The sequence below is a fragment of the Oncorhynchus keta genome, chromosome 26 (genome assembly GCF_023373465.1).
Source record: "Oncorhynchus keta strain PuntledgeMale-10-30-2019 chromosome 26, Oket_V2, whole genome shotgun sequence".
Lineage (NCBI taxonomy): Eukaryota > Metazoa > Chordata > Actinopteri > Salmoniformes > Salmonidae > Oncorhynchus > Oncorhynchus keta.
Window position 1 is genome coordinate 24,218,062 of NC_068446.1, and position 21,271 is coordinate 24,239,332.

The 21,271-nt window shown below is 41.3% G+C and overlaps 1 protein-coding gene and 5 non-coding genes across 24 annotated transcripts; all 6 read left to right on the forward strand.

The window, feature by feature from the left end:
* The first annotated feature begins 1,101 nt into the window (after nt 1–1,101).
* On the forward strand, nt 1,102–20,598 carry LOC118359128 (torsin-1A-like). 19 transcript variants are annotated; one of them, XR_004820606.2, is made up of 16 exons: nt 1,104–1,218; nt 1,853–1,897; nt 2,101–2,123; nt 2,310–2,352; nt 2,697–2,737; nt 2,915–2,985; nt 3,168–3,217; nt 3,364–3,418; nt 3,583–3,624; nt 3,796–4,067; nt 6,184–6,284; nt 6,560–6,645; nt 7,618–7,684; nt 7,837–8,548; nt 8,661–8,749; nt 16,485–16,499. XR_004820606.2 is itself a non-coding variant. In XM_052480419.1 (13 exons), exons 8-13 carry the CDS (start codon nt 15,944–15,946, stop codon nt 18,169–18,171), a joined length of 1,104 nt encoding a protein of 367 aa, XP_052336379.1. In that variant the 5' UTR covers nt 4,049–4,067; nt 6,184–6,284; nt 6,560–6,645; nt 7,618–7,684; nt 7,837–8,265; nt 8,437–8,548; nt 8,661–8,749; nt 9,312–15,943; the 3' UTR covers nt 18,172–20,598. The 19 variants fall into 19 exon arrangements, 16 of the variants coding, with proteins under 16 accessions (XP_052336379.1, XP_052336378.1, XP_035593287.1 ...); XR_008080159.1 differs by having other exon boundaries at nt 1,102–1,218; nt 7,837–8,749; XR_004820608.2 differs by lacking the exon at nt 7,837–8,548 and having other exon boundaries at nt 1,121–1,218.
* Nucleotides 1,691–1,770, forward strand: LOC118359400 (small nucleolar RNA SNORD74). Its single transcript, XR_004820654.1, has one exon. It is a non-coding gene; the product is annotated as a small nucleolar RNA SNORD74 (small nucleolar RNA).
* LOC118359397 (small nucleolar RNA SNORD79) lies at nt 2,162–2,241 on the forward strand. Its single transcript, XR_004820651.1, has one exon. It is a non-coding gene; the product is annotated as a small nucleolar RNA SNORD79 (small nucleolar RNA).
* Nucleotides 2,770–2,853, forward strand: LOC118359401 (small nucleolar RNA snR60/Z15/Z230/Z193/J17). The gene has a single exon (XR_004820655.1). It is a non-coding gene; the product is annotated as a small nucleolar RNA snR60/Z15/Z230/Z193/J17 (small nucleolar RNA).
* LOC118359405 (small nucleolar RNA SNORD78) lies at nt 3,456–3,519 on the forward strand. Its single transcript, XR_004820659.1, has one exon. It is a non-coding gene; the product is annotated as a small nucleolar RNA SNORD78 (small nucleolar RNA).
* On the forward strand, nt 3,661–3,731 carry LOC118359399 (small nucleolar RNA SNORD47). The gene has a single exon (XR_004820653.1). It is a non-coding gene; the product is annotated as a small nucleolar RNA SNORD47 (small nucleolar RNA).
* Nucleotides 20,599–21,271: the final 673 nt, after the last annotated feature.

The following is a 21,271-nucleotide window of genomic DNA, read 5'->3' on the forward strand; positions in this document are numbered from 1 at the left end:
AGACTACAGAGGTAAAGAGGGAGTTTACCCAAAGGGGCTTCGTAGATGAACACATAAATGTAGCCCAAAAATGCGAAGATAACCTGCCTAAATAACGTTGGTAGTCATGAAGTGCTTTGAACGGTTGGTCATGGCTCACATCAACACTATCATCCCGGAAACCCTAGAGTAGACCCACTTGGACCCCCCCCGTACTCCCTGGTCACCCACGTCTGCGCTGAATAATTTATCAAATGGCCACCCTGACTATTTGTATTTACACTGCTGCTATTTGCTGTGTATTATCTGTGCATAGTCATTTTATCCCTACCTACATGTACAAATTACCTCGACTAACCTGTACCCCTGCACATTGACTCGGTACTGGTATAGCCGAGTAATTATTATGTCATCTTATTGTGTTACGTTTTATTATATTTTTTTTACTTTAGTTTATTTAGCAAATATTTTCTTAACTATATTTCTTGAACTGCATTGTTGGTTAAGGGCTTGTAAGTAAGCATTTCACTGTAAAGTCTACCTGTTGTACCCTGCGCATGTGACAAAAACAATTTGATTTTATTTCTGCGCATATAAAGTGAGGTCCAACCCAACATTTGGTACACGGTGCAATGGTGGGTGAGTGATATGGCATTTGTAATAAAGCGTAAAAATGCATGATAAACAGAGTCCAGTCTCTGTAAAAAAAGAGGAGGCTGCATAAAGCAAGTCACCATAATCAATTATAGAGAGAAAAGTGGCCCGAACAAGCTTCTTTCTATCCATAAACGGGAAGCAAGGCTTATTACAAAACTAAAAAAACAATTTCAATGTAATCGTCTAAAAATGACATTTGTAGTATTTTTGCTAACCCTTGCCCTTTTCCTAACCGAATTTCCCTTACCTGCTGCGTACATTCTCCTAACATGCTACGAAAAATCTAATCTAATGTTAATTTGACAAAAAAAATGATTCCTTTTAGCGGTGGGTTTAATAAGAACACCTCATTGACTGTTTGGAAAGCCTGCGCGCAAATGAAAAAGTGTGGTGGGTGGGTTCGACCCGCCCCCAGCTAACCGTTCCGAGTGCCGCCGCGAGGGGCTTCCCCAAAAAAATCGTGTTTGGCCAATCACAGAAGAAGATACTGACTTTTCCCATAAACCAATGCGAATACATTCCATATAAATTCAGCCTCCACCCTTTCATCGGTCTCCTTCTCCTCTCCGATCATGAAGAAAGGTATGGTGTTTGTCTTGCAGTTTCTTTCTAGTCCAAGGTTATGTATTTAATGCAGATGCTTTCAGTCATGTATCAATTTGTATTTACCGTCATAGTTTAGGTATGTCTGGTAAATTTGTCATAATCTTGCGAAATAACCTAGCTAGTTCGTGTTGCGCTGGCTAGCTTTAGTTAGCACCACGTGTGGTGAACAAGTTCTCCCTTCGCTCGAGCACAACTATCTTCTAGGACAGGGCTACCTTACTCCAGTCCTAAAGTACCCCCCAAACAGGCTATATTGTAGCTCTGGAAAAAAAATCACCTGATTTAACTCATTGAGGGCCTGGTTAGTTAATGTAGTATTCTGTTGGCGGGTACTCGAGGATCGCGTTAGAAACCAGGAATCAAGTTTAACTCACTTTTAAGCTTTTAATATATGGAGCCGAACATTAACTACAACGCAGTCGACGACTACCCCGCAAGCTGGGCCTCCCTTTCTTACATGATGAAATAAGTGTTGGTAGGGACATCTGAGTTGCATTGAGGAAACGCCAACCATTCTGACTATCATACTTAATTGCCTAGTGTCACTATTACTTCACTGTCCTAGTTATTCAATTGACGTTTTATCAAATGACAGTGTTGTGTTTCGCAGGTATTGGCTGAGACGCAAAGCACAAGTTGGAAGATTCAAAATGAGGTATGCATGATTAGTGTTACCCCGCATCCACTTGTTAAATCGAAGAATTTGAGCCCTGTGCCACTGATGATTCCATTTGCTACTCTTGATCTGTCTGGATGATGAATCTGCAACCACCAATTGCATGTTCTGAGGCACAGCACGTGTTTTGCGTTACCTGTGCAGATATTTTGAAGTTTAATTTTATATTTATTCCTTTACAGCGGCAGACAAGTTGTGGCATTGGGTATGTTTAATGTATTTCATAGGAGTTTCAGTGCCTTGTACTGTAAATGATGATTGTTAAAATAACATTGGGAATCTCTCTGAAAAATAATGAAAGAAACGTTTTTACTGATGCAGTGCAGCTGCTTTCAAAGAAGCCTGTCCTGTCTCCTGAGAAATAAATGATGGCTTTATTTCATATCTGCAGATGGTCTACTCTGGGAATGCCAATATCTGAAACTGTTGCTGTGGTAAGCTACTACACTTTGCCCTCCAACAGGCGCAATGATATTTTATCATGTTTTATTTAACTAGGAAGGTGTTGTAAGAACATTCTTATTTTCAATGACTGCCTAGGTGCAGTGGGTTAAACTGCGTGATAGATTTGTACCGTGTCAGCTCGGGGACATGAATTTGCAACCTTTTGGTTACTTGTCTGATGCTCTAGCCTCTAGGCTACCCATGTGATACAATGAATGTGTTGGTCAGCAGATGCACCATGAAGAATAAGCAGTGTTGCTGTTCGATAGGATCTCTATCCATTTTAGTAGGTTCAACTCACTGCATGAAGTTCATGTGACCTTTCCTTTTTCAGAACTAGTGGAAATTAGTCATGTGACTGAAACTTTGACAAAGGTTTGTTGCTTTATTTAATTCAGACTTAATACTTGATACAATGATGACAGCATAGTTCAGCTGATACTCTGTGATGAATACTCAGCATTGTCTTTCGCTCCTATCTGATGTATCCTTGATTGCAAAGCACATGTATACTTTTTTTGCCTATGCAACCCTGACCATCTATCTTTGCAGAACTCAAGTTTCTGACCTCATGCTGTGATGGGATCCTGGAGTCTCAAGTCAAGTTTTGCTTTTAATTTAGGGTAAGCTACAAAGTATCTAAATAAAGTGAAGGGTAACGGCGGTGCAATCTGAAAGGATGACATTGAATCAGGTCTCTGATCTCTTTGAGGACAATATTGTTACACACTCTGATTAGATTGAGGTTATTTAATTTTCTTTGTTTGGAAACCTTGAGCAGTTTGTTAATTAAAACTCTATTCAGACCCAATAGATGCAGAAACAGGACTTGGTGTTGCAAGAAGGCTGGCTGAAGTGAGTTACACATGTGCTCTTTTGCATTTACAACTAAAGGATGACCGACATGTCTGGTTCAGTACATTATTACACTCAGTTCAAAATTTGATGCCCTTTCCCATTGCATTTTGAGTGTCATTGTGATAATTTTCACATATTTGCAGGCGCAGTGGATACTGGCATAAAGGATTGGAACTAATGTAGAGCTGTCCCTGTCAGGTTGGTATACATAGATTTGGGTAATCTACTCAACTGGTTTCAGTGATGCTTACAAATGTCTGACCTGAATTGTTTATGTGGACATTACCAAAACTGAGGAACCTGGAAGTGTATTGCATTGCCCATGATTGTAATTTGTCTCAATTAACTTAATCTCTCTCTAGGTGGCCAGTGAATTTACTACTGCCAGTGTAGCTAAGAATGAGGTAAGATTTAGACATGTGCAGTTGCCTGTTATTCTCAACCTATGATGAAGAGATTCTGCCAAATGATTTTATGATTATACCATACCGTTCCATTTATATCTGAGGTTGTTAAAAATGTGGTACTGAGTGCGTTTGTGAATGCATTTAGCTAAATTCTCTGCCATTCTTCAGAAATGATGACGCTATCAAGAGATGCAGTGGGAGACATCCATGATTTCAGATATATTTTATCCCAGGTGGTTACTGATTTTCATTATCAATAAAATGTGTGCACTTATCCTTGTCTTGACTTGTGTTAAATTATTAAGACTTGTTTTATTAGCTGGCTTAGTGAGTAATAAATCGTTCAAATAAAGTCTTGATTCCAGATCAGACTGCAGCTAACGTAAAAAACGTTGAAAAATCAATGCCACAAAGATGAGAAAGCAATTTGTACTTCAAGAGTAAGTAAAAACGAATGTGAAAGTTGTGCCAATGCGCAAACTTATTCCACGTAATGTTGTAGGGGTGGCAACTAGAAGTACCGTGCCTAGCTACTGCTGAAGTTAACGTTAGCTGATTTGCTAGCATACAGTGGGCGTAAATTGAGGACAAAGTATTGCCACGCAGGGCAGAACAAGGAACTGACAGGATGTGTATGTAAACAGTTCTTAAATATATTGCCAGGTCGCAATTGTAAATGAGAACATGTTCTCAACTTGCCTACCTGGTTAAATAAAAACCGTGATGACAGTTCCAACCCGTCTCGGCCTATTACAGGGGCTGGGCGTGGCTTGAATTTGCTCAGCCTTATCGCAGGCGGATTCCCCCTCCCCTCTTGGCGCTTTTTGGAGTCCTCCCTCCGTGGATGTATAGATTCTTACTATTCTGGTATCGCAGCCTAGTTATAACAGTTGCTCAGTTCCTGCTATTGTGTTAAGTATTTTTCCATCTCAGTTAAACCTCGATGACCACACATCCCTATGCCTGCTTAACCACAACTTTGTAAGATACAGCAAGTCACACCATGTGCTCAATATTGTTACAAACAAGGACAAAACATATGTTGGGCTGTTATCTGCAGTTTTGCAACATGCAGGTCACACAATGATACTCAGTTCTTGTCACACACAGGCAAGTAGATGTAGCAAGCAGTTTAATCATGATCAAGTGCACAAATGCAGATACTTCACACAGCCAACATCGGATAATATTTAATCGTCTGGTAATGGCTATAATGTAAAATACAGAATCCCACAAGGGATAGGGTGTTTAACTTGCAGCATTAGTAAAATCCACCATATCTAACCATTACTCTTAATACATTTCACATGGGCGTGAGTAGCAGTATCTACATACTGCAGATTTTCCCGCAAAATGGCGGTTAGCTTGCTGCAATGTTTGGGCTCCCTAGTGGCTGTTTAAGGCACTGTAACGACATCGATGCTAGAGGCGTCACACACCCATGATCGGTTCCAGGCTGTATCTCAACTGGCCGTTATTGGGAGTCCATAGAGCGGCGCGCAATTAGCCCAGCGTCGTTAGGGTTTGACCGGAGTAGGCCGTCATTGTACATTTAAAAAAATATTGACTTCCCTGGTTGAAATTACAAATTAGAACCGAAATTACTTGACAATCGTGTTGAACAGACCCATTACTAGGCTGACGGGACAATGCAGGATTGAATTTGTGTGTTGAGCCCCCCCCCCCCAAGAAGTCAATACATTTTTCTTGTTGGACAAAATATTTAAACACCAGGAAATATCACCTCCCAAGTTTTTATTGCAAAATTCTGTTCAAGTATTCCCATGCGTAGAGGTACCTCAACATATGCAAATGAAAGCAAGATTTTAATGATTATTTTAGTCACATCTGTTAGGGCTTCTTGCGGTCAATTTGCAGTCTACAAATTATATGTAATTATATTTCGCCCGTTCTCTATTTAGATTTTCTATTCACCGGGATAGTGATACGGGGGGTTCAGGCAGCCCAACAAATTATCCGGTGAAACAATTCAGTTTACGCTGTGCTATGGTTTTTGGTTCGTTAACGTCACGTTTAAATTTTCTAAATTGCGCTGGCATTCTACACATGGTGTATAAAAACATATTTGGGGGGTTGGGCATGCTCGACATGGCCTTCCAGGATGCAATCAAAGGACTCTCACTCCTGACACAATGCCAGTTTTTCCTCAGACGAAGGTGTTTGACAATTATGTCCATTTTTGTTACCATTATCTTAAGCAGTTGAGATGACTCCACCACCCTAGCGTCCTCAGTGTATCGCTTCCTTTTGATTTAGGTTGTTGCGTCAGATCGTTTGGCATAGTTCTGCTCAGAACCGATGTGGACCAACAGCCTCTCGCATGCCTTGCAGTCATGGAGGATTGGCTTTTTCTGCACCTCATGTGCAAGCCATCCGCTTACATCGCTCAGGATCTCATCCTTCAAACAATTACCATCTGCAGCCCCTTCGGCAGTGTTGATCTTTATTGGGGAAATAATATTTGTGAGTAATACAAACACCTCTTTAAATTTGTTTGTGTCATATTGAAGTTGTTTCCCGTTCTAATTGCTGTAGGGTCACTGTCTGGATCAGTGGGAAGATGCAACTGGCGATGATCGGTGGAGGATCCTCTGAGTTGGCCCGCATCATTTGGACTAAAGCCGGAAACAAGAGGGGTAGGAGAAGTGGTGTTTTTGCGGTGGATTAGTAGGTCGTCATCTGGATCGGTCTGGCAGTTTGTGTTACTTGCACAAGTGAGGATGTTCGCAATTGAAGCACTTAAGTGCAGCAGAAAACTATTTGGCAGAGGGGTTGAATCTGTTCCCACCTTTCCCCCTAATAACTGAGAACCGATTCTGGAAGGAAAAAAAATACATCTGAAACGTTACGATAAATGTTTGAAGTACCCTCTGATCTTTCATCTAATTTCCTTTTATGTTGTCATCTGCAGGTGAATGCAGGAGATGAAGAGGAAGGCCCAAGAAAACATGACGGAGAACATTGGAGACTGAGCACCAACAACAACTAGCATAATGGGTGAGTGATTCGATGTAGAGGGCTGCGGGTCCTGACCGATCATTGCGGCGCGGTCAGCATCTGTAGTGCTGCGGGTCCCATAGATTATTTGGAAATGGTCGTCTTTCTGCTTTGTACGCGTTAGCCTAGTACTACATGTATTGGACCGTGGTTGGGTTTGGGACCTCTAATTAAATGCAAGACTCATGATTACCCTACATTAACAAACATGATATTACATTACAACTTACCTCTAAACTGTCCTGATTAAGTTTGGCTGTGCACAGACATTTTAAAGCATTTTCCTCTGCTTCATTCCTTATTTTTAGGACACTCGGTAGGGTTACTTTGAAGCCTTGCTGGCATGGTAGAGTAGTTCCTAACCTAAAAATACATTGGTTTATATTTTGGTTGTACCTTAAAGGTTGCTGGTACCTTAATTGGAGAGGCCTGACTCGTGGTAATGGTTGGAGTGAAATGGTATCAAATACATTAAACACATAGTTTCCATGTGTTCAATGCCATTCCATTGGTTCCATTCCAGCCATTATTTTGAGCCATCCTCCCCTAAGCAGCCTCCACTGGTGAAATAGTGTGTTTAGTGGTCAGAATGGGAGTCCAAATAGTCCTGCATAACAGGAGAAATATCTTTGTTTTTGCAAAGCGTGTCAGTGAGTGGGTCCTAGTCTAGTTTGAGGTGGAAGAAGCATGTCTTATTTAATATATTTGTTTTAAATCAACTTACATTTCCATGTTTCAATCCATTGTATTGCTTCCCGAAGGAAATCCAGCTTGAAGCTGTTCTCTTGTCTGAGAGCCCTCCATGGATTTCTATCCCAGCAAGATCTAGAAGGAAAAAGCATGTGTTGGTCTGATAGTGATTTCTATGTGCAAGGTTTTAAACTGTGTAATACACCCTGTACTGATTGCATTTACATTTGATTGAACATGCCTTGACTTCAGAATGTCAAACGGCTTGTTCATTTTTTTCAGTAACTGGGCTGTGCATTCCACCTCCGTAGGCAGTTAGCCTAGCTGCATCGTCGTTTGCATCCCTTGAGTAAGTAAAGTATTCATTAGTACTACTACATCATGTTTTATGATGTAGCTTCTTTTCATGCCAACATTTATTAATATTTGTATAGTTTGTGGCGCAGCGGTCACTGCATCTCAGTGCAATAGTTGTCAATACAGTCCCTGGTTTGAATCCAGGCTGAATCGCATCCGGCCGTGATTGGAAGTCCCAAAAGGCGGCGTGCACAATTGGCCCAGCGTCGTCCGGGTTTGGCTGGGGTAGGCCGTCATTGTAAATAAGAATTTGTTCTTAACTGACTTGCCTATTTTTATATATATATATATTATTATTTTTTTAAGTACAGTATTTTCAAGCAATAACAGGTTAGTGTAGTGTCTTCATTGTAAAAAGTGTATGAATTGGTAAATTATTGTAGATATTTATGTTGCTGTACTTCTTCACCTGTAGAGACTATGTGGCTAAACGCCTGTGTTGCCAGCTTCACTCGCATGTTTGTGAAGGGTGTCAGATTGTGTTTGTCCGTCAGCTTTGGTGACTTCCTGATTGTGTGCCATCTTGTAAAACGACACCAGATGGTCCCAAATTATTTAATCATCTCTGATCTGGTGAGTTAAAAGGAATGACAGTCAATTATTTTTGTTAAATTGTATATTCTCCATGTAATAATCTTTGAATCTACCTTGATCCCATGACACTTGAAGTTGTTCTTCACTGATTTGAACAAGTGTTGAACATCAAAGATGATGGGGAGTTTGTGTCTTCAACTGTGATTGCAGTGCGCACCGTCGGTGTGTTCCTCAGCATTTAGACTTGCCCCAAGGAGTTTCATAGACTTCATATTACCGGGTGACTGGTCACACACAACATTGATGACCTGTCGCATTTAAAGTAATTACTGTAAATTCCAAATATATAGGAGGGATGTAACTAGACTATTGTGTATAGACATTGTTACTTAGTCAGTCCTATGTTTTTTTTTTTTGTCTCTTTATTGCCTCAGCCACAATATCAGCAGTCTCTTGGGCTGGCGTTGCCGATTTAGCCAGGAAATAGCCAAATGCCTGCGTGGGAGATGTCAACAAGGCAGGGGTAAGTAAATGAAGTGTCTTGAGAGTGGAATTTTAGAATGTTAAACTGTAGTCATGTATTGTCTGACAGCTCAGTCACATAATAACCTGTTTCCATTTCGAAGTGACACTCCTAACCATAACAACCATTGCCTGATTGGCAACATCTCACTTGATGGTTAAGCTGTCAATGATGTCAATCACAGAGAACCTCCACCCTTTCTTATTTCTCTGCACACTGCACTGTAGTTTGAAGAAGTTATTTTAGATGTGGAGGTAGCGACTCCATGGCCTCCAACATTGGATCCTGTTTTGTTCTACACATTTATAAAGAGGATAAATGCATGATGAAAATCACCCTAATTGTATAACCAATCCTAATGCTGTCTATTAGAAGTCAACATATGTGTTATTCCAGTCTATAAGACAACAGTATACTTGGTTTTGATGGCTTTTAGTCTTGCGGATTTTGACACCTTATTTTCCAGGAGCCGTATTCTCTTAAAAACGAAACATATTTTTGTTTCAATGTGTGAACAATTAATCACTGTGGTTGTATTATTATTATTATTATTATACTTTAGACTTCCTTCAATTGGATGATGGCCTCCTCCTGCATGACATCTGTGTTACATGCTGCTTGCTTTGACACCTGAGCTTCCTGTATGCTCATAAGGACGCCTTCTTCTGTCACCTGAGCCGCCTCCTGTATGCTTGTGAGGATGCCTCCTGCCACCTCTGTCACCTAACAGACCACCTCCTGCAGACCACCTGAACTAAATTCAGCATCTACTGCTTCCTCTGCTGGAGCTGGGTCTACACTCTCCTTCACTCTCTTGTTCTCTCGGTCTGTCTCACCTAAAACTCCTACATCTGCTTCCCTGTCCTCTCCTTCAAAAATAGAACTTTCAAGACTTTAAACCTGTTGTATTAATATAAAAAAATAATGATGCATCTTTAATCGCTACGTATTTTGTAGTTGGATCACTTCTATTTCTACAACGCTGTGCATTTGTGGCAGATTGAGGGGGTGGATTCATGCAATTTATTCTGGTAGGTACTGCCTCGGAGTACAGCGTCTTCTGTGAACCCTGTTGAAAGAGACATTTTTACCAGAAAAGGATTTACTGAAATGTATTTTTATTGACAAAGTTAGTAGCTGTACCTTAATCAGAATAAAACTCTTCAAAGTGCTCCTCTCACACAGAATAACCCCCTTTCTTCACGTCCTCAACGGACTTCTGCAGACGGATGTCCCTACTCCTGATGTTTCTCAGCCATCTCTTCCACCTGAGTAATTGCAAAAGTGTTTAAGGTTTAATCTCACATTTTATGAATTCAAATTCTTTTGGAATGACAGGCTTTACTTTACTGACTGTATTGTCCCCATGGGGGCATTTTGTTGCAGTGTCATGTACATGTTTAAATACAAAACAAATTGACAATGCAACTTTCATAAGAGTTACATACCAATATGGTCCTTCTGTAGCTCAGTTGGTAGAGCATGGCGCTTGTAACGCCAGGGTAGTGGGTTCGATCCCCGGGACCACCCATACGTAGAATGTATGCGCACACGACTGTAAGTTGCTTTGGATAAAAGCGTCTGCTAAATGGCATATATAATAAAAAGAGACTAACCTGCTGGCCCTACTGAGTCGATAGGAACATTAGCCTGAGCTATTTAGGAGGTATATCACTCCTGGCACAAATTATTGTCTAGTTCTGTTTTTCCTGCTGAGGGGTGTCCTATACCTGCGCCCAGAGGGGAGTATTTCAAAGTCTGGGTAGCTTGGGTCTCAAATTCTTTTGTGAGCCTTGTGGAGTGCCCTGACCTTAAAGATCTCATCCAGGCCTGTCTGTTTGACTCCATGTACCTTGCATTAAAAATATATTTCACCTTTATTTAAATAGGTAGGCCAGTTGAGAACAAGTTCTCATTTATAACTGCGACCTGACCAAGATAAAGCAAAGCAGTGCTACAAAAACAACACGGAGTTACACATGGAATAAATAAACGTACGGTCAATAACACAATAGAAAGGTCTATATACAGTGTGTGCAAATGTAATAAGATTAGGGAGGTAAGGCAATAAATAGGCCATAGTGGCAAAATTATTACAATTTAGCTTTAACACTGGAGTGATAATTGTGCAGATGATGAATGTGCAAGTAGAGACACTAGGGTGAAAAAGAGCAAAAATAAATAATATGAGGATGAGGTAGTTGGATGGGCTGCGTACAGGTGCAGTGATCATGAAGCTGCTCTGACAGCTGTTGCTTAAAGTTAATGAGGGAGATATGTGTCTCCAGCTTCAGTGATTTTTTGTTGTTGCAATTCGTTCCAGTCATTGACAGCAGAGAACTGGAAGGAAAGGCAGCCAAAGTGGGTGTTGGTTTTGGGGATGACCAGCGAAATATACCTGCTGGAACGCATGCTACGGGTGGGTGTTGCTATGGTGACCAGTGAGCTGAGATAAGGCGGGGCTTTACCTAGCAAAGACTTATAGATGACCTTGAGCTAGTGGGTTTGGCGAAGAATATGAAGCGAGGGCCAGCCAACGAGAGCATAAAGGTTGCAGAGGTGGGTAGTATATGGGGCTTTGGTGACAAAAAGGGATGGCACTGCGATAGAGTGCATCCAGTTTGCTGAGTAGTGTTGGAGGCTATTTTGTAAATGACATCGGCGAAGTCGAGTATCGGTAGGGGTAGGATAGTCAGTACTATACTGACAGAGTATAGTACAGTCAACATTAAAAGTTACCAGCTTTTTGAGAAAGTACAGTCTCTGTTGACTTTTTGTAGATCTGGTCTGTAACATTTACTCCACTGAAGCTTATTGTGTAAGAGGACACTCGGGTATTTGTATTTCTCTATATTCTGACCTCTGATAGATGTTGCAGAGGTAGGTGTTGTACACTTCCTGAAGTCTATGCACATTACTTTGGTCTTGTTGGTATTGAGAACCAAGTGTGATTTGTCACGCCACTCTACAAAGTCATGTAGGACCGGGCCATGGTGTTCCTCGTCATCATGCAACAGGCTAATCAAGGCAGTGTCAACAACTTAATGAGGTGTCTGTCAGGATGGGAACTAGTACAACTGTTAGTGTACAGGACTGGGGACAGAACACATCCCTGAGGAGAGTCTGTGTTGGTGGTGCGTATGTCCGATAAGTGGGGACCTATTTTGACCCGTTGTGACCACTGGATCAGGAAGTCCAACAGCCACAAAACCAGCCCCCAATTTAAGGAGAAGTCCCGAAAGAGTCTCTGCCAGAATGTAAGGCTGGATTGTGTAGAAGGCAGAAGAAAAGTCAACAAACAAAACCCTGACATGGGATGTAAGCACCCTGTAGATGTCTAGACCATGTTGAGAGTCATGGGAAAACTGAAACGGTTCAAGGAGCTTCTGGGTGGTGCTGAGAACATTACTTTTCTCACGGCATTTCATTATGAAGGTTGTCAAGGCTACAGGGCGTTAGTTATTCAGCACAGAGCGATTAGATGCTTTAGGAATGGCACGTGTTGCTGGTCGAGCGAGGATTGGGAAATGTCTGTAAAAAAACAGCCAATTGTTCAGCACAGTGCTTTAACACATGTCCACTTTTGTCTGGGCCTGGGCTTTTGTGTGCCTTACATCCCCTGAACTACTTCAAAACATCAGCCTGTTTAACAACAAACATTTGTAATGATGCTTCCATTTGTTTTACTTCCGACACAAAGTTGTCTGATTTCAAATCTTGAGAAAACATTCAGTTCAGTTGCCATGTTCTGGCCCTCATGTCTCCCAAGGTCAGCACTGGTTTTCCCCTGCCTATGTGGGGGGCACTAGCTATGGATTTAATCCCTTGCCAGGCCACCCTTGAGTTTCCTGAGAGGATCCTCTCCACCCTTTGCTTGTATGCCTCTTTGTCCACCAGTAGCTGTCTTTTGATCTCACGTTAGACAGGCTTTAAAAGATGTACAACACCCTCAGCATAAACTGCCTTCCTATTAAGTTAAAAAATATATATATATCTGTTATTTTACCAGGTAAGTTGACTGCGAACACGTTCTCATTTGCAGCAACGACCTGGGGAATAGTTAAAGGGGAGAGGAGGGGGATTAATGAGCCAATTGTAAACTGGGGATTATTAGGTGAGCATGATGGTTTGAGGGCCAGATTGGTAATTTAGCCAGGACACTGGGGTTAACACCACTACTCTTACGATAAGTGCCATAGGATCTTTAATGACCTCAGAGAGTCAGGACACCCGTTTAACGTCCCATCCGAAAGACAGCACCCTACACAGTAGTGATTTTAGATTTTTTTGATACCCAAGGATTATTGTTAGGGAAGATTTTATAGGTTTTAGTAGGCACAACAGACTCAACACAGACATTTACATAGTCTGAAACAAGATCTGAGTTCATCAAGATCAGAGCTGCTGTCCTCAAATACCTCCCACACAGTACAGTCAAAGCACCCCTGGAGAAGAGTGATACTGTTGTCCTTAAAGATCTGGACAGTTTTAACTGTGGGTTTCTCCCTCTCCTTGGAGCCGATAGTAGGTTGGCCTGAGGTAGACAACATTATGGTCTAATGTCCCCAGGGGAGATCTGGTGGTGGCAGAGAATGCATTTGCTATTGTCCCATAGCACAGATCAAGTCTATTTTTCCTAGTGTGAAATTTGACATACTGGTGGTACGTGCGCAGGACTTTTGTGCAAAGTACAGTTGTTAAAATCTCCTAACATTGGGATGCTTCGGGGAGATGGATTCCAGTTTCTGTGACAGATTATAAATAATCTCTGGTGCCTTTTTGTTATATTAGCTTTTGGTTGAATGTACACAACGGTAACAAACAATTGGGGGAACTCACAGGGCAGATAATAGGATCACAGTGACACAGAAAGCAGTTCAATGTCCGGGTACAGAGTACCAGGATTGATGTACTGCACTGGTCCCTGACAAGCAGGCAGACGCCCCCGCCGTGATGTTTCCCTGTGAAGGTCAGATCACGGTCCGCTCTGACCAGAGTGAAGTTGGCCGGCTCCACTTCCATGTCTGGGACTCTCATCTACCCAAGTCTCAGTAAACGCCAGCAAACAGGCCTCCCGGTATTCGTGTTGGAAGCGCAGATTTGCTGACAGTTTATCAGCTTTCCCCCTCAGTGACTGGGCATTGATCAGCAAGATGGTAGGTAAGGGGAGTTGGTTCTTCAATTATTTTTAATCTGTCTGATTCCCCAGCATTTGGGTTTGTAATCCACTCGCAGACAATTGGGGATTAGATGGGCCATTGGGATATCCATCGCGTTTGTGTTTAAATTGCATTATAGTACCAACTCCCTACAGTATTGGATTCCGCTGCCAGCAGCATTTTCATAATTTCGTCGCTTTGTAGCGGGTACAGTGAGGGGGGGGAAGTATTTGATCCCCTGCTGATTTTGTACATTTACCCACTGACAAATAAATGATCAGTCTAATTTGTTTGGTAGGTTTATTTTAACAGTGAGAGACAGAAGAACAACAAAAAAATCCAGAAAAGCGCATGTCAAAAATGTTAAATTGATTTGCATTTTAATGATCACTGTATGTACACAATCAACAAGATCAGTCCAACACCCCACCACTGTAAATCCATCATTGGCAGATTGTTTGTAAAGTAAGTGTACAAAACTTAGTTTTGTGTGTTTAAACATAAAAGAATGCCACACCAAACATCTCACACATTGCAGGTTGCAACAGAGCCACGCCCCGTGGTTTGTTTTCCATTTTATGAAAATATGACAGATTCTTCTCTGGAGCCCTGCAAGAGTAGAAGAGGCCATCAGTTGTGTTTTAACCTCTTCTCTGGGACTCCCAGCCATTAATCTTAATGTTTGTACAGTCGTCTCAAATAAAACTGAAGGACCTCGGCGTTACTCTGGACCTTGATATCTCTTTTGACGAACATATCAAGACTGTTTCAAGGACAGCTTTTTTCCAGCTACGCAACATTGCAAAAATCAGAAAATTTCTGTCCAAAAATGATGCAGAAAAATTGGGACAAAAGGCCACTCTAAAATGTGTAGTTTTGTCACAGCACAATGTCACTGTCTTAAATTGAGGGAGAGTGCAATTGGCATGCTGACTGCAGGAATGTCCACCGAGCTGTTGCCAGATAAATGTAATGTTAATTTATTTTACACAAACTGCTTCCAAAGTCGTTCTCGAGAATTTGTCAGTACACTCAATTGGTCTCACCACTGCAGACGATATGTGGGCCAGCGGTTTGCAGATAACTTAAAGTGACCCACTTTGGTGGTATGGGCAGGCATAAGCTATGAACGCAATTGCATTTGATCGGACAGATACCGTGACGAGTTCGATGCCTTATCTATTTTTATCTATATGTATGTGTGTAACAGTATAACTTTAGACTGTCCCCTCGCCCGAACCAGGGACCCTCTGCACACATCAACAACAATCACCCACGAAGCATCGTTACCCATCGCTCCACAAAAGCTGCGGCCCTTGCAGAGTAAGGGGAACCACTACTTCAAGGTCTCAGAGCAAGTGACGTCACTGATTGCTGACTAGCTAGCCGTTTCACATCAGTTACATGTGAATCTGACCAACAGGTGCATGTGTTTTCCCAGTCATGTGAAATCAATAGATCAGAACATAATGCATTTATTTCAATTTACTTTCCTAATATTAACTCAGTAAAATCTTTGAAATTGTTGCGTTTATATGTTTGGTTCAGTATACCCCATGAGCTTCAACCCAATCAGAAACGCAATACCCTTGGTTTAATCGTTTGTACATTACCATAGATGATCCATCCTTGCATGGCTCAGTCTATGAATTTGAGTGTTTATATTTTTACAGCCCCATCCCTCAATTTAACGGAACGGTTGAGTTATCAAATGTATGGGAGGGCTGTGAACATGCATAGTATATATTAACACTTGATGATACTTATACAATATATATAAACATGCATTACTGTACTGTCTTTGCATTGTACAATTGTTTTGGACTGACTGGAGCGTGCATGGCTTATCAGGGTGAATCTTCGTGACTCACAATTTGTAAGGATATGACGTCACAATCTGGAGCGCGTTTCCTGTGTTTTACCATGAATACATTTTTCAGGACTGCCTGCTTGCATCGTAGGCCGGTGGAGAGGTTTGAATAGGTAGAATCAAAGATCGCCGCTTTCTGATAACCGCAAATATACGACATCACTGATGTTCCTCTACCAACTGTTGCCCTTCCTTTGGGCTGTGTCTGCAAATGCAGATTTCTTTCAATTTGACACTATTTCAAATGCATCTACGTATTACTTCAATTATATTTATTGTAATATATGGGAAGGGGAGTGTCAACCTAATCAAGATGATACGAATGAGCAAGGTGAGGTATTTTTTATTTCCCTGAAAGGTGATTTTTTTTCTTTTCATTAGAAATATTAAAATTGGGAGACAGTTCTCTCGTCAGTCTGGGGTGTAGTTAGGATCAGAAACACCTGCACTGGAGCTTGTAGTTATTTATCACTGTCCACATTTTCGCGTGGTATAAATTCGTTTTTACATAGGTCTATTTCTATTACAATGTAGAAACGGTGAGCAACAATTATTAGAAAATGCAGAGGAAAAAGATTATTTATTTATGAGCCAGCTTTTTCCTTGCACAACTTGTATTGAGCAGAAATGATAGTGTTGTTAAATTTATTGCAACAGCTATGTGTATAACTGTATTCACTGTATTACATTTGTGTGCTCTTTTCAGTACCTACGAGGGACCTGTGGGCAGGATTTCCTCAGGACTACATCAGTTTGCTGTCACAGTGGTATTGCAGCCTGGGACAGTGCTGTGAATCAGGGGATTGTCGGATAACAAATAATATTACAGGTATGAAGTCATATTGAGCAGATATTATCATTCATGTATATTCCACCAGCATGTTATTTTTGTGTAGTCCTCATTTTCTCTGGATTTGATGTGATTTCCCCCAGGTTTGGCTAGTGATCTACAGCTAAAGCTTCACGGGCAGCACCTTGCCCAATCAGTGGTTTTGAAGGCTGTACAGGGCTTCATCAGTAACCCTGAATCCAATAAGCCATTGACCCTCTCCTTTCATGGCTGGTCTGGCACCGGCAAGAACTTTGTGGCCCGGATTGTAGCTGACAACATGTACCGGGATGGAGTGAAGAGCGAGTGTGTGCGTCTTTTCATTGCCCCATTCCACTTCCCCCATGCCAGACTGGTGGACACGTACAAGGTGAGCCTAGCTGGCACAGACTTGACTCCTCTCTGCCAGGAACATGTGCAGAACTACTTTATGTTGTCAATATCACTGTCACTATTTGAAAAGGATAATGCCACAATTGATTCGATGACACAACTTGATCTAGACCAGAGTAGGAGTTTAAAAATATAAGTCGAAATTCAGCAAATTATAATAACATGTAGAGAAATACATGTGCATTTTAATATCTTCAATATGTTGCACACCAAATATGGGAGAGAGGAGATATTTTTGTGCTCACCATAGAGCTCTCTTTCCAGGGCCAGCTCAGAGAAGCTATCCGGGACATGGTGCTTCGTTGCCCACAGACACTTTTCATCTTTGATGAGGCTGAGAAACTGCATCCGGGCCTTATAGATGCCATCAAGCCCTATATGGACCATTATGACAATGTAGATGGGGTCAGCTACAGGAGAGCTGTCTTCTTATTCCTCAGGTTAGCCATACATACCCTACCAATTCTTGCAAGGACTCTTCCACTAACTCATGTAAGGAAACTTAACTGTCCACGTCATGGCTAAATGTCTCTGAGATTTTCCTATCACTAAGATGTTTTGTAATATTTCCTTTAGTAATATTGGTGGGACAACCATCAACGATGTGGCCTTGGACTTTTGGCACTCAGGGCAGAACAGAGAGGACATTGGGATGGAGGACTTGGAACACCGGCTTCGTGCTGAAGCTATGGAATCTCAAGGTAGTGGCTTTACAGCAGTGGCTTTACAATCACTCACACACATTTCAGCATATAATGTATGTTTTCACAGGCAAGATTGAAGATGCTACACTACACTGTGAACACACAAACTCCGTTTTCAAACAGACAGATTAGAAACGGCTTAACATTTTGAATTCCGTAACATTTAAGTGCAACTGCAACATGTTCAATTGTGGATTTACCTATTTGTCTGCTTTCCAGGAGGCTTTGCACAGAGTGAGCTGATGTCAGGCCATCTTATTGACTTCTTTGTGCCCTTCCTACCTCTGGAGTACCGTCATGTCAAGCTCTGTGCCCGTGATGCCTATGCAGCGCGGGGTCTGGAGCCAGACGAGGGAACGCTGGACGAAGTGGCGAAGGCCATGCTATATGTACCCAAGGAGGAGAGGCTGTTCTCTGCCCAAGGCTGCAAATCCATACCACAGAGGATCAATTTCTTCCTCCCCTAAACAGACTAATGGAACCCAGAAAACGCACAGTATTTTAGCAAAAACAAAAAAGTATGATGACATATTGAACATTGTTGCAGTGTGGTGTTTCCACGCCTCACCCTACACTGCCAAGAAAGCAAGCATAGGGCATCTATCTGTCTCTTGTAAGATTATATCTGATAACCAAATAAGAGATTTTACTAGTGTTCATTTTCAACTTTGGTTTTTCCCTGCTCATTAGACTACTTATGCACTGATTTTTAGGTCAAGCTCAGGTCAACTCTGTAGTATTAGTATTTGCATGTATATATTTACTGTGCATTTGAAAAGTTTTCAGACCCCTTGACTTTTTCCACGTTTTGTGACAGCCTTATTTTAAAATGTATTGCCCCCCCCCATTAATCAACACACAATACAACATAATAACAAAGCAAAATGTTTTTATTTTTATTTTAGCAAAAAAAATAAACTGAAATTAAATTTACATAAGTATTCAGACCCTTTACTCAGTACTTTGTTGAAGCACCTTTGGCAGCAATTACAGCCTTGAGTCTTCTTGGGTATGATGCTACAAGCTTGGCACACTTGTTTTTGGGTAGTTTCTCCCATTCTTCTCTGCAGATCCTCTCAAGCTCTGTCAGGTTGGATTGGGAGCGTCCCTGCACAGCTATTTTCAGGTCTCCAGAGATGTTCGATCGGGTTCTAGTCCAGGCTCTGGCTGGGCCACTCGAGTACATTCAGAGACCTGTCCCGAAGCCACTCTTGCGTTGTCTTGGCTGTGTGCTTAGGGTCGTTGCCCTGTTGGAAGGTGAACCTTTGCCCCAGTCTAAGGTTCTTCGCGCTCAGGAGCAAGTTTTCATCAAGGAGCTCTATGTACTTTGCTCCGTTCATCTTTACCCTTGATCCTGACTAGTCTCCCAGTCCCTGCCACTGAAAAACATCCCCACAGCATGATGCTGCCACCACCGTAGGGACAGTGTCAGGTTTCCTCCAGACGTGACGCTTTGCATTCAGGCCAAAGAGTTCAATCTTAGTTTTATCCGACCATAGAATCTAGTTTCTCATGGTCTGAGAGTCTTTTAGGCAAACTCCAAGCGGGCTGTCATGTGAATTTTATTGATGAGTGGCTTCTGTCTGGCAACTCTACCATAAAGGCCTGATTGGTGGAGTGCTGCAGAGATGGTTGTTCTACTGGAAGGTACTCCCATCTCCACAGAGAAACTCTGGAGCGCTGTCAGAGTGAGGTTTTTGCTTTGACATGCACTGTCAACTGTGGGACCTGATATAGACCGGTGTGTGTGCCTGTCCAAATCATGTCCAATCAATTAAATTTACCACAGGTGGACTCCAAGCAAGTTGTAGAAACAGCTCAAGGATGATCAATGGAAACAGGATGCACCTGAGCTTAATTTCGAGTCTCATAGCAAAGGTTGAGTACTTATGTAAATAAATAAAAATTAATTACATTTTATATCTATATATACATTTCTAAAAACGGTTTCCCCTTTGTTATTATGGGGTATTGTGTGTGGATTGATGAGGAAGGAAAATATTTTTTTATACATTTTAGAATAAGGCTGTAACGTAACAAAATGTGGAGAAAGGGAAGGGGTCTGAATACTTTCCGAATACACTATGTTTAGTTGGCACTGAGGAAAAATTACAACTATCTGCTTAAACAGTGGCTGGCACTTCCAATGCAAAGGAGGAAATACTGTATATTACAGTAAACTAGGTAAAATATAATTTCATACATTTTCTTAGGGGCATTTTTAATGATTATTCTGGAATTGTTTATAGATGACTTGTTTTACAGGTGGACTAAATATTTCCAGGTTTGATTTGATTAATTTCACCTTTTATTTAACCAGGTAGGCCAGTTGAGAACAAGTTCTCATTTACAACTGCGACCTGACCAAGATAAAGCAAAGCAGTGCGACCAAAAACAACACGGAGTTACATATAAACAAACAGCCAATAACACAAAGGAAAATAAAATCTGTACATTGTGTGCAAATGTAGAAAATATATACGAAGAAAGAAACTATATATACAAAGGGCGGGACAATCAAAACATCCCATTGCTACGCCATTACAAACAGTATGACATCATTTGAAACCATTTGGAACCTACTGGATAACTACAATTCAGGTCAGAAGAAAGTAGTATCAGTGTGCAGGAGTACAGGCAGTCACTTATGTTGTTGAAATGTTTACTGAACTAAATGGTCTTGAGTAATTCCAAACATTTTCCCCCGACAATTATTTTTTATCTTGAATTATTGAAGGTTGCATTTACTTAAGTTTAGTATTCCAATAATGCTTTGATATGTTTTTTTGTTGTCCAATGGAATGTGTTATAAAAATAGCCCATTGTGAAGATTGAAATTAGCAAGTATGTATACTGAACAAAAATATCATGTAACATGCAACAATTTCAACAATTTTACTGAGTTACAGTTCATATAAGGAAATCAGTCAATTGAAATGAGTTCATTAGGCCCTAATCTATGAGTTTTACATGACTGGGCTGGGGAGCAGCCATAGGCCTACCCACTTGGAAGCCAGGCCCACTCACTTGGGAGCCAGGCCTACCCAATCATAATTCGTTTTTCCCTGCAAAAGGGCTTTATTACAGGCATAAATAATCCTCAATTTCATCAGCTGTCCTGGTGGCTCGTATCAGATGAACCCACAGGTGAAGAAGCCAGGTGTGGAGGTCCTGGGCTGGCGTGTTTACACGTGATCTGTGGTTGTCAGGCCAGTTTGACATATTACCAAATACTATTATGGTAGAGAAATTAACATTAAATTCTCTGGAAACAGCTCTGGTTGACATTCCTGCAGTAATCATGCCAATTGCACTCTTTTAAAACTTGAGACATCTGTGGCATTGTATTGTGTGACAAAACTGCACATTTTAGAGTGGCCTTTTAATGTCCCAGCACAAGGTTTCATCAGCTTCTTGATATGCCACACCTGTCAGGTGGATGGATTATCTTGGCAAAGGAGAAATGCTCACGGACTGGGATGTAAACAGATTTGTGCACAAATTTGACAGAAATAAGCTTTTTGTGCATATGAAACATTTCGAGGATCTTTTATTTCAGGTCATGAA